At 41.6% G+C, this 16,591-nt stretch overlaps 1 protein-coding gene and 1 pseudogene across 4 annotated transcripts in view; one reads left to right on the top strand and one right to left on the bottom strand.

Annotated features, from left to right (window-relative positions):
* Positions 1 to 6,392, top strand: part of LOC122896684 — a 31,433-nt pseudogene extending 25,041 nt beyond the window's left edge.
* A 4,632-nt stretch (positions 6,393 to 11,024) lies between these two features.
* TAB3 (TGF-beta activated kinase 1 (MAP3K7) binding protein 3) overlaps positions 11,025 to 16,591 on the bottom strand; it is a 91,477-nt gene continuing 85,910 nt past the window's right edge. For all 4 annotated transcript variants that reach the window (XM_044236063.1, XM_044236066.1, XM_044236064.1 and 1 more), the window contains one exon: positions 11,025 to 15,250. In XM_044236063.1, coding sequence (XP_044091998.1) covers positions 15,102 to 15,250 — 149 coding nt within the window. In that variant the 3' untranslated portion in view covers positions 11,025 to 15,101. The remainder of the gene's footprint in view (positions 15,251 to 16,591) is intronic.

The raw sequence follows: 16,591 nt of genomic DNA, 5'->3' as shown, positions 1-16,591 counted from the left end.
TCCCTGAATGCTTTCCATAAAGTTCTGGAGGACATGAATGAAAATGGCGGCCTCCCAATCTCTGGCCCAGAGGAACTGAGAGCTCAGGGCCCCACTCTTCAGTGTGCGCTCAGAGAAAAGCACTCAATCACTCCCATCTCCCTGGCCTCCGGCCACGCTCTGAGCTCACCTGGCCTGTGACCGAGCTTTTCTGTCTCTGGCACAACTTGGAGTCTCCAAACCCAGCAGATTCCTGCCTCCAGAGGAGGAAGGTAGGCCTCCCTGGATCTGCCACTTGTGGGGCCCTGCTTAAAGAGCAGGATCTGTACTGCGGATCACAATTTAAGGTAACCCCAAGCTGAGGGCTCACTCCTCGGCTCCGTCTCTGTAGCTGGCTTCCCCACTCTGATACCTGCGAGCTCTGCTACACTCAGACACCCCCAATCCTTCTGTGACCCCGCGGGACCTGAGACCACACTGTCCCTGCAAGGGTCCACCTCCACTTAGCCTCTGGAGCAAGCCCCTCAGTGGATCAGACTCTTTTTTTTTTTTTAAAGATTCCATCCACTTATTTGACAAACAGAGACCACAAGTAGGCAGAGAGGCAGGCAGAGAGAGAGGAGAAGGCAGGCTCCCAACTGAGCAGAGAGCCCGACGCTGGGCCCAATCCCAAACCACAGGATCATGACTCAAGCTGAAGGCAGAGGCCTCAACCCACTGAGCCACCCATGCACCCATGAAGCAGACTTTTAAAAGTTCGAGTATTGTGCTCTGTTGCTCCACTGCTTGACGGGAGCTGGCCCCTCCTCCCGCAGTCTATCTTCCAGTCGCTTCGGATTCACTTCTCCACACGTCCTAGCTCTCAGAAAGTGGTTGGTTTTCTGTTTCTAGAATTGCTGCTCTTCTTCTCTTTGATCTCTTGTTGAGTTTGTAGGTGTCCAGAATGGTTTGATAACTATCTAGCTGAACTCCTGCTACCTGATGTCATCTCAGCCTGCTACTCCTCCACCATCTTGACTCCTCCCCACTGGACATTGTGTTTTCATTATCATTTGTCTTTATGTATTTTTTTTAATTTCCTTTTTGATTTCATGTTTTACCCACTTGTGGTTGAGCAGCCTACTGTTCAGCTTGCATGTATTTCCGTTTTTCTCCAGATCGGATTTCTAGTTTCATACTGTAGAAATTGATTGTTCTATAATTGATTACTAGTTTAAGACTGGTGTGGTTACAAAAGATGCTTGATATAATTGCAGGTTTCTGAGTTTTGTTTTGTGTCCTAACATGATCCACATTGAAGAATGTTCTGTGTGCTCTTGAAAAAAAAATGTGTATTCTGGTGTTTGGGGATGGAATATCTGTATCTGTTCGATCCATCTGGTTTAATGTGTCATTCAAAGGTACTGACTTGAAGTTCTGTTGGGATGATCTATCCATTGATGTAAGTGGCGTATTAAAGTCCCCTAGTGTTACTCTATAAATTTCACTTCCTCCTTTTATGTCTATTAAAATCCCTGCCCTTCTAGCACATGTTTATGTATATAGGTGGTCCTTTGTTGGGTATATGGATTAATATTTCTACCATTACATAATGCCCTTCTTTTTTTCTGTTCTAGTCTTTGTTTTATTTTTGAAAAAGATTATTTATTTTAGGGGTGCCTGGATGGCTCAGTTGGTTAAGGATCTGTTTTTGGCTAAGGTTATGATCCTGGGGTCCTGGGATGGAGCCCTATGTCAGACTCCCTGTTCAGCAGGGAGTCTGTTTCTCCCTCTCCCTCTGCCTGTTGCTCTCTCTACTTGTACTGTCTCCAATTATACTCTCTCTCACTCTCTCTATCAAATAAATAAATATAATCTTTTATTTTAAAAGGATAATTCATTTTAGAGAGAGGATAAGTGGGGGTAGGAGCAGAGGAAGAGAGAGAATCCCGAAGCAGACTCCCCACTGAACATGGAGCCCAACACGGGCCTTGATCTCACGACCTGAGCTGAAAGCAAGAGTTCACTGCTTAAGTGACTGAGACACCCAGTCATGCCTAGTCCTTGTTTTAAAGTCCCTCCCTTTTTAATATCTGAAGTAAGTATTGTTACCCTTACCATTTTTTCACTTCCATTTGTATGGTACACATTTTTCTAACCTTGCACTTTCAGTCTATTTGTCCTTAGGTATGTGGTAAGTCTCTTGTAACCAATATGTATATGAATTTTTTATATGTTCAGTTTTTTATTGAAGTATTTAGTCCCTTTACATTTAAAGTAATTGTTGGGGTGCCTGGGTGGCTAAGTTAAGCACCCAGCTCTTGGTTTCAGCTCAGGTCATGATCTCAGGGTCATGAGATTGAGCCCTGTGTCAGGAGTTGTGCCTGCTTGAGATTCTCTCTCTCCCTCTTACTCTGCCCCACCCTGCCAACGCACTTGCTCTCTTTGTGTCTCAAAAAAATAAATTTAGACTTAAAAATAATTATTGATAGGTTTTCCTTTTTGCCATTTTGCTAATTTTTTTTTCTGAAGGGTGTGTGTGTGTGTGTGTGTGTGTGTGAGCTCCACACCCAGTGTTGGGCTTGAATTCATGACCCCAAGATCCAGAGTCATATGCTGTACTAACTGAGCCAGCCAGGTGCCCCTTTCTGGTTGTTTCTATAATTCTTCTCTGCTATTTTTTTTTCTCTTGCTCTCTTCCCTTGTAGTTTGATAGCTCTCTGTATTGCTATGTTTAGATTCATCTCTCTTCTTTTGTATGTATTACAGGAGTTTTATTGTGGTTACCACTAGGGTCATATAATATCTTATATGTATAACACCCTGTATTAAGTTGACAGTCACTTACATTTGAACATGTTCTAAAAACACTACATTTTTAGACCCCTTTCCTCATTTTATGTAGATGGTATCATATTTTCTATCTTTTTATTTTGTGTATTCCTTGACCAGGTTTTGTAGTTAACACTGATTTTGCTATTTTGGTGGTGTATCCTCCACATTAGTTTTATAAGTGATTAATCTACTATTTTTACTTTATCTTTGCTTTTATCTGTGAAATTCTTTCCTTTCACAATTCTCTTCTTGTTATGGACTTTTCATTTCACTTAAAGATTTCCTTTAATATTTCTTGTAAGGCTGGATTAGTGGAGATAAACTCCTTCAGCTCTTTTTTTTTTGTCTGGAATGTTTTTTATCTCTCTTTTCAGTTGGGAATGATAACCTTGCTGTGGAAAGTATTCTTGGTTAGAGGTATTTTCCTTTCAGCACTTTGAGTATATCCTGTGACTCCCTTCTGGCCTGCAAAGTTTTTACTGAAATATCAGCTTATAGCCTTATGGGATTTCCCCTGTATGTAACTGAGTTTCATTTTCTCTTTCTACTTGTAAAGTTCTATCTTTATGATTATTTCTTGCCATTTTAATTCGTATGTGTCTTGGTGTGAACCTCCTTGGATTGATGTTATTGAGGGCTTTCCCTGCCTCTTTGATCTGGTTGTGCTTTTCCTTCCCCAGAGATTAGTAAACTTTTCAGCTATTTTTTCTTCAAATTAGTTTTCTGCCCTCTTCTCTCCCCTCTTTCTGGGACCTCTATAATACAAATGTTATATGCTTGATGTTGCTGAGTTCATTTAACCTATTGCCATTTTTTATTCTTCTTTCCCCATTTGCTCTTTAGCTTGGTTGATTTCCATTAGTTGGTCTTCCAGATTGCTGCTCTGTTTTTCTGAATCCTCTAATTTGCTATTAATTCTTTTCAATGTATTTTTATTTCATTTATTGAATTCTTCATCTCTGGTTCTTTTTTATACTTTCTATCTCCTGGTTGAAGTTCTCACTGAAGTCTCCTACCCTTTTCTCAAGTCCACTGAGTATCTTGATGACCATAACTCTGAACTTTATTGAGCATATTGTTTATCTCCATTCCATTTAGGTGTTCCACTCTGATTTTTTCTTGTTCTTTTATTTTGTAGAGATTCCTCTCTCTATTTTGTCTTAGTTTCTGTGTTGGTTTCTTTTTTTTTTTAAAGATTTTATTTACTTATTTGAGAGAGAGTGAGACAGTGAGAGAGAGCACGAGCGAGGAGAAGGTCAGAGAGCGAAGCAGACTCCCCATGGAGCTGGGAGCCCGATGCGGGACTCGATCCGAGGACTCCAGGATCACGCCCTGAGCCGAAGGCAGTCGTCCAACCAACTGAGCCACCCAGGCGTCCCCTCTGTGTTGGTTTCTTGAAAGTAGTGGCCTCATGTAGTGGAAATCCTGTGGCACCCTGTAGCACAGTCCTGCCACCCCCACCCTCTCGGTCACTAGATTTAGGTGCTCCAAGGAGTGTTCACTCTGTGGGCTACATCAACACTAGTATTGGAGCCAAGCCATGGGTTATCTTTAGCTGAGCCAGCTGCAATGAGCTCCTTTGCCTGCTGTGGGTACACGGGGCAGGGTTTGGTCCCTGAACTGTTGAGAGGTCTGAGGCCACTGTGAGCTCTTTGGTGGCCAGAACTGACAGTCAACCAAGATGCCTGTAACTAGCCTCTGGGCCATAGCTGCAGGTGCATCCAAGGTCAGGGTTTGCTTCCCGTGCAACCAGCTAAGAGACAACGTTGCTGAGACTTGAGTGTAGGGTTATCCCCACCTCCCCCAGGGGCAAGAGTCACTTTGGAGTGGCACTGGTCCCCGCTGGGACTGCCTGTGGGGTGCAGCAAGGCAGGAGCTTCTCTGTGGGGGGAGGGGGACAATCACTCTGGCAGGTGGGTTGGATGGGGTAAGTCTGCAGGGGCATCCTGGGGCAGGGCATGTTTTGCTAGAAAGACAGATGGGAGAGCTCTCTAGGCCAGGGAAGTGGAGGAGAATTGGTGTCCACCAGCTTTTTTCATCCTGGGGACATCTGAAGATCCCTGCCCTTCTAGCACATGTTCTAAGATGAGTCACTAAACCTTCACAAGTACCCTGAGACAGTTTCAGCCCACAGCATATATGCTGTGTCTTGGGTGGAGTTATTTATTCAGAATCTTGAAGGGCAGGGTCTCCATTTCCTATTTGTCTTCCTGTTCTCCTAGAAGGGAGCCCACTGGTGTTCAAAGCTCCCCAAATTAAACCCAACAGGTTTTCAAAGCAAGCAGACTTGTCTTCCCAGTGTGGGTCCCCAGTGCCAGGGGTGCCCAGTGTGGGATCTCATCTTCCAGTTTCTGTGGGCTTGCAGAGTTTCTCCTATCTGTGGTTCATCTTACCTGGGATTTGGTTCCCAGCTGCATCTCTCTGCCTTCCTGTTTTCTTGAGACAGTCTGCCAGTCTTCAGGTTATTTTCAGAGTTAGGGGCATGGACATATCTGTTCGTTTCACTGTGTCCATGGGATGAGATGAGCTTAGGATCCTCCTACTCTGGCATCTTACCCCTTTGTCCAGGCTTTCTTATTGAGGAGGTCAACAGTTTCTGTTGAGTTGAAGTTCTTCTACAGATAACCACCCAGTCATGGTTTTCTTCTGTATGTTTTATTAAGTGTGTGTGACAGGAAAACAAGAGACAGCAAATGCGTGTTCATGGATATGACCCAATAAGACTTTCCTCCAATGTTCCTATGACCAGGATGGTTCAGTGTGCTGGCTTCTCTCTGCTGTGTGTCCCTGCATGAATTTTGATATTGCCAGAAGTTGTAAATTGTAAATCACATACCTCATATTGATAGTGGTTTTTTCACCAGAACGCTTGTGATTATGGATGAATAAGCAGCATTTTTGTGCAGACTTTATCACATAATGCATTTTGGTATGGCTTCTCACTTGTAGGGCTCAGTACCTGAGTTCTCAGCGGGTTGCGTGGGTGAACAGCTTTCCACTCACGTGACAGCTGTAGGGTTTGACTCCTGTATGTATTCTCGCAGACCTTCTCCAGCGCTGGGCTTGTATAAATACTTTTCCGTAGGAGTTATACAGCCTGGCCTTGGAATACGGGTATCTCTGGCCTTTCAAAACTTTGTGATACACCAATTGGCTTTTACAAAAGATCTACATTCATACGTATTTTTGATAACCAAAAGAAACCTGAAGAGGACTACTTTTTACCAAAACAGGCAGAGAACAAATGGTGTTCAGCATCCAACCCTTTAAGCAGTGAGAATGGCCCCACCCAGCGGCCCCCTCTGGGAACTGCACTGAACGTCTCTGCATCAAGCCGCTGGAGCCTTACACCCTGTAAGCATCTGTGCTTCGTCCTGACTTGTGTGTGTGTGTGTGTGTGTGTGTGTATCTCTTAGCCACATGTGTCCTAAGGTATCAGACAAACCCTAAAAGAGGTTATTTTGGGGGTCCAGGAGTGCTCAGAAAATGTCTCCTGTAAATGAATGGTGCCTGCTCCTTTCCTTTATGCCCTTTCAGCTTACACAAGCTTTGAAAAGGAACGCTCTGCTTCTGGACAGCCCGGGAACCTCGAGCTCTGATCCAGCTCTTCCCTGCAACTCTCTACCTCACCAGGATTCTTGACACTGGCTGTATATTATATACAGCATGTTCTTTCAGCGTATAGCTGAGCTGTGATTTTCCATATTTCTCTTTCACTGTTTAAGTTGGCACAAAGACATCCTGTGCTGGCAATGTATTTATAAAGGTCTGAAATTAATTTCTTTGTGCAACCTGTTCTCTTACAGGTGTAAACAGTTTATTTGCAGTAGAAATTTTTCAACAGATACATTCTTTCATTTTTTTTAATATTTTATTTACTTATTTGACAGACAGAGATCCCAAGTAGGCAGAGAGGCAGGCAGAGAGAGGAAGGGAGAAGCAGACTCCCTGCTGAGCGGAGAGCCTGATGCGGGGTTCCATCCTAGGACCCTGGGATCATGACCTGAGCCGAAGGCAGAGGCTTTAACTCATTGAGTCACCCAGGCACCCAGATACATTCTTTTAAACATAGAGTACTGTCTTACTCTGCTTCGTTTTCTGGGAATTGAAAGCATTTTTCGTGTCTGATAACAACATCTTTGCCAACGCCCCTTGGTAAGGATTTGCCTGAACTAAATCTGATTTTATTCTTAATTCCAGTTTTTGATCAAAAGTTATTTAGCAGTTTTTTCGTTTTCTTTCTGGTGGTTTGATTTGTTTTTAGATTTAATGTTTCACAGTCAGAAAAATGTGGCCTGTATAATTGCTTTAAAAATTGCAGTTTTCCAGTTTTTTAATTTTTGTAAATGTTTGGTAAACTTTTAAAAAAACATTTAGGTCATGTGAGATATATAATTTTATTACATGGAGGTTTCAGTAAGCTGATTCTAATACTATTTGTCTGTTTTTACATTTCACACTCAGAATTCTGTTCAAGTTTAACATAAATGCAGGAGAATTCTGGTGTCACTTTTGTTTTTCTTTGTATTTTTTTAACCCTCCCACCATGTTTCTATTTATTGTTTCTCTCCCATTTGCTGTGTCATTTCTAATCGCATTTTTAATTATTGCTTCTCCTAGATCTAGATTTCATGTTTGTTGTGTTAGTTCTTCATCTTTCTTCTGAAGTCTTGAATAATTTTCTGTTGACTCAGGTTTCTTAAGTTTAACTACCTATATTTGCATTTTAGGATTTTGTAAAAAAAAGTTTTCATTGGAAGGAAACAGTTTTTGATCTGATTGATCCTTTCTGAAAGATAGCCCATTGCTATACATTTTGTTTGGAATTAAAATTAGAAATAAAGTTTTCTGCACTGGTTCTGTAGGATGAGGTCCTTCTTTAAGAATGCTAAATCTTTCCACGAGTGTACTGATTTTTAAGGAGTCTTTAAAAAGATGATTTGGAACCCAGTGCTCAGATGTTGTAATCCTTAATGAAAAACAAAGCTAAAGCTTTGTACTTTTTTATGTGGATTTTCTTCACTGAAAAAATCCTCGATGACAGAGCCGAGGAAAGACAAGCAAGTTGCATGTACTGTGAAGCCTTGGTTTTTAGCCACTTGGTAAGCAAGCGCCCATGGGTACTGCTTTAGGTATTTCCTGGACAGTTGAAAATTGTTCCCTGGAATCCTCAGCTAGGCAATTCAGATTTTTCCTCCAGGTTCGTTGTGGTAGCTGGAAGTTACTTGGTGCATCACACTCCTTATCTCAGTGGCCAAACTACTCCCTTCAGTGCCTTGCTTCTGTAATGAAACCCATGGCGGCAGCGAGACAAAAACAAAAGCTCCTGTATCAGTGCTTCCTGTCCCGCACATGTACCCTTGCATTTGTCTGCTGCCCCGAACTTGGGGGGCTTCAAAGCCTTTTGTGGGGAGTCCCATAGATGTGCTGTGCAGGATTTCCTTGATAAGCTTCATTGGTGACTGCAATTGTGGCCTGGTTGATCCTGGTTGCTACTGCCTTCAGTATGTCCCCATCTGTACTTGGTCATTTCTGACCCCCAGAACACCATTTCCTGTTTTCCAAACATTAAAGATGTTTCCATTAGTTACTTTAGAACCTGGAAAGAGAAACTTAAATCATAATCTTAAAATAGGAGTTCCCCTGCCTCACCTGACCGTTAGATTCCTTGCCACAGTGTATAGGGAACGCGAGTGATTTCAGTTATGCGTAACCCAAAGATCTTTGTCTGAATTAAACCTAACCTACCCAGGGCAGACTATTCTTAGTGATTTGAGAGAAATCAAAATTGGAGGATGGGATTTTAAAAAGGCTATAAAAGTTAGTGGTTCTTGACCAGTGCAACAGTACTTCCTGAAAACCACCTAGGTCCCCAAGAGAATCTAGGCAAAAATAAGTCAAAACCAAGCAAAGGAATATAGAATAATGAGCACTTTGTTTCCAAACTACAACGCAAAACTTGAGGAAGCCAGGCTATGTGAAAAGCACCTGATTTCCCTCACACTCTGTTATTTCTTAACCACCAAAATTTCAAGAAAGGGTGGCCAGAAACATATCCATCAAATTCCAAGAGGCAGGAAAAGTGAGGTGAAGCCTGAGAGAACCTGGAACTGGTGAACCATAACATCACCCACATACTCTGTATCTCATTAAAACCTTTGAAACCCCTATCACAAAACATGGCCCGGGCAGCATCCTAGGAAAAGCCAAGAGACCAAAGTTAAGAAGTCTTTGGAGGAATGCAGGTGGGAGACAAGGCCCCGCACCCAACAGGGAGCCAGACTTCTGTGGGAAACTGAGCTACTCAGTACCTAGAGAGAAATTATGAGATCATGTAGTTCTCACAGATGCCTCTTAACTACAAAAAGGAGCACCATAATCAGTATTGTGTTAACAGATTCAATGTCATTTTCTTTTTCAAAATCCACTATTGGAAAGGGACAACCTAGAATGTGGGAAATAAGAAAGGGAGCAGGGGAGTAAGAAAAATAGTCCACCTACTGTTTTTTGAAGTTGTCTTGGATTTTCTTTCTGTGAATTACTTTACTTACTGTAAGATGTGGTGGGGAGGTAACCAAAGAGTAATGAGGGAAAGTTTATAATATAAGGTATAGATTTTATTTATTTATTTGAGAGAGAGAGACAGTGAGAGAGAGCACGAGCGAGGAGAAGGTCAGAGAGCGAAGCAGACTCCCCATGGAGCTGGGAGCCCAATGCGGGACTCGATCCCCAGACTCCAGGATCACGCCCTGAGCCGAAGGCAGTCGTCCAACCAACTGAGCCACCCAGTATAGACTTGTGCAGTTTCAAGATGTAAGGGACAACAAGTATTCTACTCAGATCCTAATTGAGAACTCTTGTTATTTAAAAAAAAAAAGGCTACTTGGAAAATTTAACACAGGATATAGGATAGTATTTCGTACGGTGCAATAGGAGCATTTGGCGCTTAGGTTTAAAAAAAAAAAGTTGATAGGGTGCCTGGGTGGCTCAGTGGGTTAAGCCTCTGCCTTCAGCTCAGGTCATGATCTCAGGGTCCTGGGATGGAGCCCCTCATTGGGCTCTCTGCTCAGCAGAGAGTCTGCTTACCACCCCCACTCTGCCTGCCTCTCTAATTGTGATCTGTCAAATAAATAAATACAATCTTTTTTAAAAAAAAGTTGATAGAGGATTCTTTGATGCCTGGGATTTGTTTCATTTCAAAATAATCACGGGGAGGGAAGCCTGGGTGGCTCAGTCATTAAACATCCGCCTTTGGCTCAGATCCCACATCAAGTTCCCTGCTCAGCGGGAGGCCTGCTTCTCCCTCTCTTGCTCCCCCTGCTTGTGTTACCTCTCTCCCTGTGTGTTTCTCTGTCAAATAAATAAAAATAGATGAAATCTTTTATAAAACAAAAATAATGGGGGGGGGTGAGGGAAATCATAACGTAGATGAAATGCAATTGCTTACATAGGGATAGTTTTGGAAGCTGGATGAGTAAATGAAGGGTCATTCTACAATTCTTCTGTATTTGAGTGTGTGCATTAATTTTCATTTATTAAAAAAAGTAGTAGAAATTGTTTTGACTCCAAATATGCTTACTCGCTGAAAAGGCTACCTACTAGAATTCATCTGTGCTGATTGCTGTGCAAATGTTGGAAGGTGGACTATGACTCTAGCAAGAGGAGGGTCAAGGGCACTGTTGCCCTGCACAGGTGTAAATCCGCCGTGTGGAACTTCTGGGTCCCCAAAACGTAATAGTCTAACGTGGACTGGAAACCTTACAGAGACCATAGTCATTCACCGCATATGTTGTATGTTCTATGGACTATATTGCTATAATAAAGCATGCTAGAGAAAAGGAAGTATGGAGAAAAGGGTAAGATGAAACACATTTGTAGTCCTGTACTGTTTTTAGCACAGTCCACACATAAGTGGACCTGTGCAGTTCAAACCCATATTGTTCAAGGGTCAACTGTAGCTACAAATGATGAAAAAACTGAGAAGAAAAGTACTCATTATTTAAGTTCCTAACCTAGTCCACCATTTTCATAAAATTTGCTTATCTATCCTTCTGCCCAGGCTTTAAAGTTAATGGACACTTAATACCCCAAATCTAAAATTACAACGTGATCTAACAGAGGAACAGAAATATGGAAGATTACGTTTTTGAGACAGCATATTTCAGTCTAGAAAACTAGGTGTTGGGACTATAAATAAATCATTTCTAACTACACAGAAAAGATGCAGAATGTAGTGTTTGTTTTTAGTTTATTAATTTATTTTGCAGGAATCTTCGACTTTCCGAGTATGTACTGTTTGGAAGTACGATGCATGCATAGCCTTTTAAAATGCCTTTGTACAATTTCACCTCAAAATAATGATTCACAGCATACACAGAAATCTAGAAGAAACACGGTATTTACAAGATTTAATAAGGTCTTGCTGTTTTAATGAAGAAACTGATCAATTCTTTTACAGTAGGGAAACACGGACATCGGGTGTCATTATAAATAAGAATTCAGAATTGTTCAGTCTCAAAGCAACTTTTCATGGCTTTAGAAACTAATATTGGGTCACCATCCTATTAATCTCTGAATGCCCAAGCCATGCAAAATCTACTTGTATTAAATATTTGGGGATGCAAATAATAAAGGAAAAAATGCAGGTCTAGTGAATGTGAAAACACCATCAGAATTAACTTTTACAGTAAGAAAATACTGTTAATTCTTTCGAAAAGATACAGTAGTGGTGCAACAGACAGTGCCCAATTTATTCTCATTTTTTATAGTAACATTTCAATGGTCATTTTTCTTGCTCGATCGATATACAGACACACACTGCAACATGGATTCATTCCAAGTCTGAACAGTGGTTACAACAGCAAAATAAATCAAATTTAACTATGAAGGGACATCTTCACATTCCAGGATACATCACTGATATTTTCAAAGGACAAATTTTCTATACCTTATATCCTTGCTTTTTGTTTATACTGTCAAAGACATTACAGTTACCTTGTAAAATACTATAGAAAACGGAGTTGCCACAGAAAGTTGGATACAAACCCTTGGTAACCAGGACAAAACAATGACAAAATTTACGGAAACAATAATTTTTTTTAATAATTAAAAAGTACTAAAATCGAGACCAGCTCCTTAAAAATTAAACTGCTCATCACACTTCCCATTTCGTTCAGGGAAATAAACAAATTAGCAACACTTTCCCCACCATCCGTTATCTTCTCTAAAACTACCTTTTCTACAATGCAGTTCTTTAGTTTCTTTAAAGCCCCCTGCCTCTTTGCTCTCGCATACAAGGTCATTATATCTGACAATGCTGAGAAAGTTTCTGGCTCTTCCATTCCCACTTTAAACTCCTCAGACCTACTCCAAAAGTTAAGGGGCAATGTACTTTTAACAAAACAGCAAACGTGCTTTCTAAAAACCCAGTTTACAAAACCATGAAATAGCATAACGTGTATCATCAGGCCTATGTGTTACCAGGTATATCAAACTAGGCGTGTTATAAGAAAACATACTTTTCACTAGAAAAACGAGTGCACCAACGGACCCCGAGAGCCAAAGGAGGGCAGCAGACAGGCACCTTCTCTCCGCCCACTCCGGCGCGACTGCGTGTGCTTGTCCATCTGACCAGGAGATCCTCTTGAAAAGACACCTAGAAGTGGACTGAATTCTTGTTTAAAGCACGAAGTATATACAGGGGACATGGTTAAACGGACCACATCTGTCAGTGTAAGACAATTTTGCTTTCTTGAAAAATGAATAGAGCCTATGTTGGCATTTGAAACTTGTGCACAACCAGAAATGAACACAGACGAAATGACTTTAAAACCCAGCTCTGATGTCTCCTACCCCACCCTCTACACCTGAGAGACTGGTTGTTTCTTTTTCCTGGCAGGTGAAAACAATGATTTACTAGATAGATCACCAAAGGACTGGAACCATGCATCTATTGCGTGACAACAGCTTATTAACCGGGATGTGTGTTCATGCAGTAGTTGTAAAATCACCGACAGGGTTTTAATAAAGCATCCGACTGTTTGCATACATGCTACGTTCATTCTCAACGGACATGTCCCAAGTTAACTGCTGCCCCTTCAGCAGATCTAAGAATACTGGTAAACCTTTAGCTAGAACACCAAGCAGTATATATATTTTTCCCCGAAATTGTTATCTAATACCATGGGGGGGGTTGATCGTCCCTAAAGAGATATGAAAACCACACAAAGGCAAAGGCATTGGCGTATTACAGAATAGCAGGACTGAGAGATGGCTACTGGAGACGGACAGATACCAGTGTCACAGAAACCTTTAAAGAATGCAGTTTTCAGGTCAATTCCTTTAAGCCCATCTGTTTTCTCACCATTATTTTCACAGTTTTGCCACAGTTTTATGAGAGATGTTTTATCAGTGTCATAACATAGCCATGCGTATTTTTGTGAGACAAGTGGATTTGGGAGGGGGGGATTTTCCACATAGGAAAAGGACATTTTCAAAGCTGTAGGTCAAGTGTGAAATTAGATGATCTCGATGGAAAATGATGATGGGTTATTAAGCCTTTGGTTTCATTATACTATTAAGTGCAGCTTGTTTTTCCAGGTCTGCCAGATATCACTTCTAAAGTAGACTACAGTGACAGCTTCAAGAGCGTGTGTGTGTGTGTGTGTGTGTGAGAGAGAGAGAGACAGAGTGTGTGAGTGTGAGAGAAGTGGGCACACAGTATGGGAGAATGGATATTCCTCAAAAACTCTGGTAAAATCCTTTAGGATTACAAACGTTACTAGTTTTATTGCTGTTATTTATTTTATATTCACCAAAATAACAGGAAGATTCCAAAATCCAATTCTGAGCTAGGAAGGAAATTCAACAGTGATAGAGACCTTAATTAAATGACCTATTAATAATTTTCCAGTGGTGCACCCTGGTGAGTCACATGATTTTATATTTCTTCAGTTATTCATACCTTAAAGCTGGGGCTTCATAAACAAGGAGTGCTTTAGTATCACCTGAACTACTTGAACAAACTCAGTATTATCTCGGAATACAATATGTTAAATTGAAACAATTCTTGATTTTAAAGTCCTTTGTATTCACCCTTCTCTTAAAATCCCGTTTCTCGACTAGCCTTCTCTTCCTCCCAGATATTGCAGTGTACAACTTTATGATCTTGGCCAACTGTAATTTCCCTCACATTGGCTTATTACTGACATGTGCAAATCAATCCGTATTGAACAGCTAATGTTGATTTTCTTTTCAGCTAAGTAAGGATTCTGGCACAAAACACTGTGCTGTAAACATCGTGAATTCATCACAAAATTGGAAGGAGGATAAAAAAAAGTCCTATGGACTGCAAACATTTCTTACAGAACCACAGATGAGCTCAAGATTTCCGAATGGATTTTGGAATGGATTTACATTTGGCATACATTCACTGTGCTATTGGCAAAGCGCAGTTTTACAAGAAGGTCATTCATAAAATTCATAAAATCGTACTGGTAAGGACTTGTTATTTTTAAGGCCAATGGCCCAATAAAAGCATGCAGTAACTTAAAAATTGTATCTACTATGTGGCATAATTAGGTCTTAGTTACCAGTGCTGATTTAGCTTGATGAATTATTGTACAAGTAAAAGGGATCTTCTCATCTCTGATTGTACTTTTGAATGAAAGGCACGATATGCCTCATTCTTAACTGCTACAAATCACATTTTAAGCCACTTGTGTTTGTGTGTTTGAAATTATCTCTGAAAAAAGCAGCAATTACACATACCCTTATTATTTTGCCCACCCGCCCCAAGTCATATTCTGAGTGCTTTCTCCTGTCCTTCTCTTCAGTAGGAAACAATGGGAAGAAGCATGGGGAACCTTGGTTTTCCAGAGAGCTGTGACCAGGTTAAGTCTGCTCTGAGAATTCACAGTTTGTCTGCATAAACTGTAACATGTCACACCATGATTTAAAGTTCAAGTTTATAAAGTAAGGGCCACTCAGCAGTAACTTTAACAATTGGGATTCCACAGAAGAGCTCTGGACTTCTCTGTGTACATTCTTTCAGGAGTGAATCCTTTCCCAGTTTCAAGTATCCCTTTCTATCTCACTCTGCAATGAGTTAAGAAAGGAAAAAAGGAAAACCCAAAACAAAGAGAACTCCCCATTTTTCTTGAATGAGCACGAGCCCTACAGGGCCGCTGCTCCTCCCCCAGTGGAATCGGAAATGAAAAGGCCGGGCAGATGCACACACTCCCAAGGCTCCTTTTCTTCTAGTGGGTGCTCCCAGTTTCTCTCTCAGGTCGATGCAGACTCTTGGGCATTCAAGTGTACCGTGGCATCTCGCACTGCTCACAGCGGTTCAGCGCAGGGTGGTTTAGGAAGGTGCAGCTATCACAATTCCACGGGGCCCCCTCATAGTCTTCATCACGGGGTTGTGTCCGGGGACTCTGTTTGGAGCCAGTCAGATGCTCTGAGGGAAGTTAGGATCAAGAGAAAAAAGAGATTGAATTCTTCCAAATATAATCCGAACTGAAAAATTACAAAAAGAAAAAAAAAAAAGAAAGAAAAGAAAGGAAAAAAAAAGGTAGTTTCCTACCTGACCTAAGATAAAAGCCAATGAATGTCCATAGCTACTAGAACAGGAAGTTTATGATACAAATTGTACTTAGTTTAAGAAAATAAACTGAAGTCCAGGATCGACTACCATCCCTCATTCAGTATCCATAGATAGTGGTTATGCTGTACTGTAGCCAAATGGACAGACAGAGAACTATACCCCAGCATGTGAAATTCTGCCCCCTCCCTTTCCCCCTTCACTTCAGCGCCCCTACTTCACAGTCCCTTGTAGTAGTGGCCATACTGTATTCAACATGTTCTGGGATGTCTGCCTCCTTCTGGGAGACCTGCAGCTTTACAGTATGCATATGTCAGTTAATAATAAGGGCTCACAAAGAGACAGTTCCTAACAAAGTTGCTCAGAATGGTTAAAAGAGAAAGACTTTACAGTTTTTCGTAAAAGCCAAATTCATTCCATGTGACTCTTTTTTTAAAAGATTTTATTCATGTATTTGACAGAGATCACAAGTAGGCAGAGAGGCAGGCAGAGAGAAAGGAGGAAGCAGGCTCCCTGCAGAGCAGAGAGCCCCATGCGGGGCTCGATCCCAGGTCCCTGGGACCATGACCTGAGCTGAAGGCAGAGGCTTTAACCCACTGAGCCACCCAGGCATCCCTGAAAGACTCTTTCTTATTCTCAAATTTCTCCTATCTTTTTGGCATTACAAGGTTCTTCAGGTAGTTTTTTTAAAAAGTCTATTATCTGGCAATATAAAATGATCACAACCTTAGGTGGGTCCTCAGGATTTTTTTTTAAAGATTTTATTTATTAGAGAAAGAGCTCATGAGCCAGCGGGAGCAGAGGGAGAAGGAGAAGCAGGGCGCCTAAGCCCGCAAGATCCCAGGACCCTGGGATCATGACCTGAGCCAGAGCAGGCACTTAACCATTTGAGCCACCTGGTAACCCTGGTCCTCGGGACTGTGTGTGTGTGTGTGTGTGTGTTACGTTAGCCACAATACAGTTCTCATCATTAGTTTTTGATGTAGAGTTCCATGATTCACTGTTTGCATATAACACCCAGTGCTCCATGCAATCCATGCCCTCCTTAATACCCACCACCAGGCTCATCCACTCCCCACCCCCTCCCATTTAAAACCCTCCATTTGTTTCCCGGAGTCAATAGCCTCTCATGGTTGGTCTCCCACTACGTTTTCTCTCCCTTCATTTTTCCCTTCTCCTAATGTCCTCAGGACTTTC

Source organism: Neovison vison, chromosome X (genome assembly GCF_020171115.1).
Source record: "Neovison vison isolate M4711 chromosome X, ASM_NN_V1, whole genome shotgun sequence".
In the NCBI taxonomy this organism is placed as follows: Eukaryota; Metazoa; Chordata; class Mammalia; order Carnivora; family Mustelidae; genus Neogale; species Neogale vison.
The sequence above is the reverse complement of the archived record's forward strand: the minus strand, read 5'-3'. Positions and strand labels throughout refer to the sequence as shown.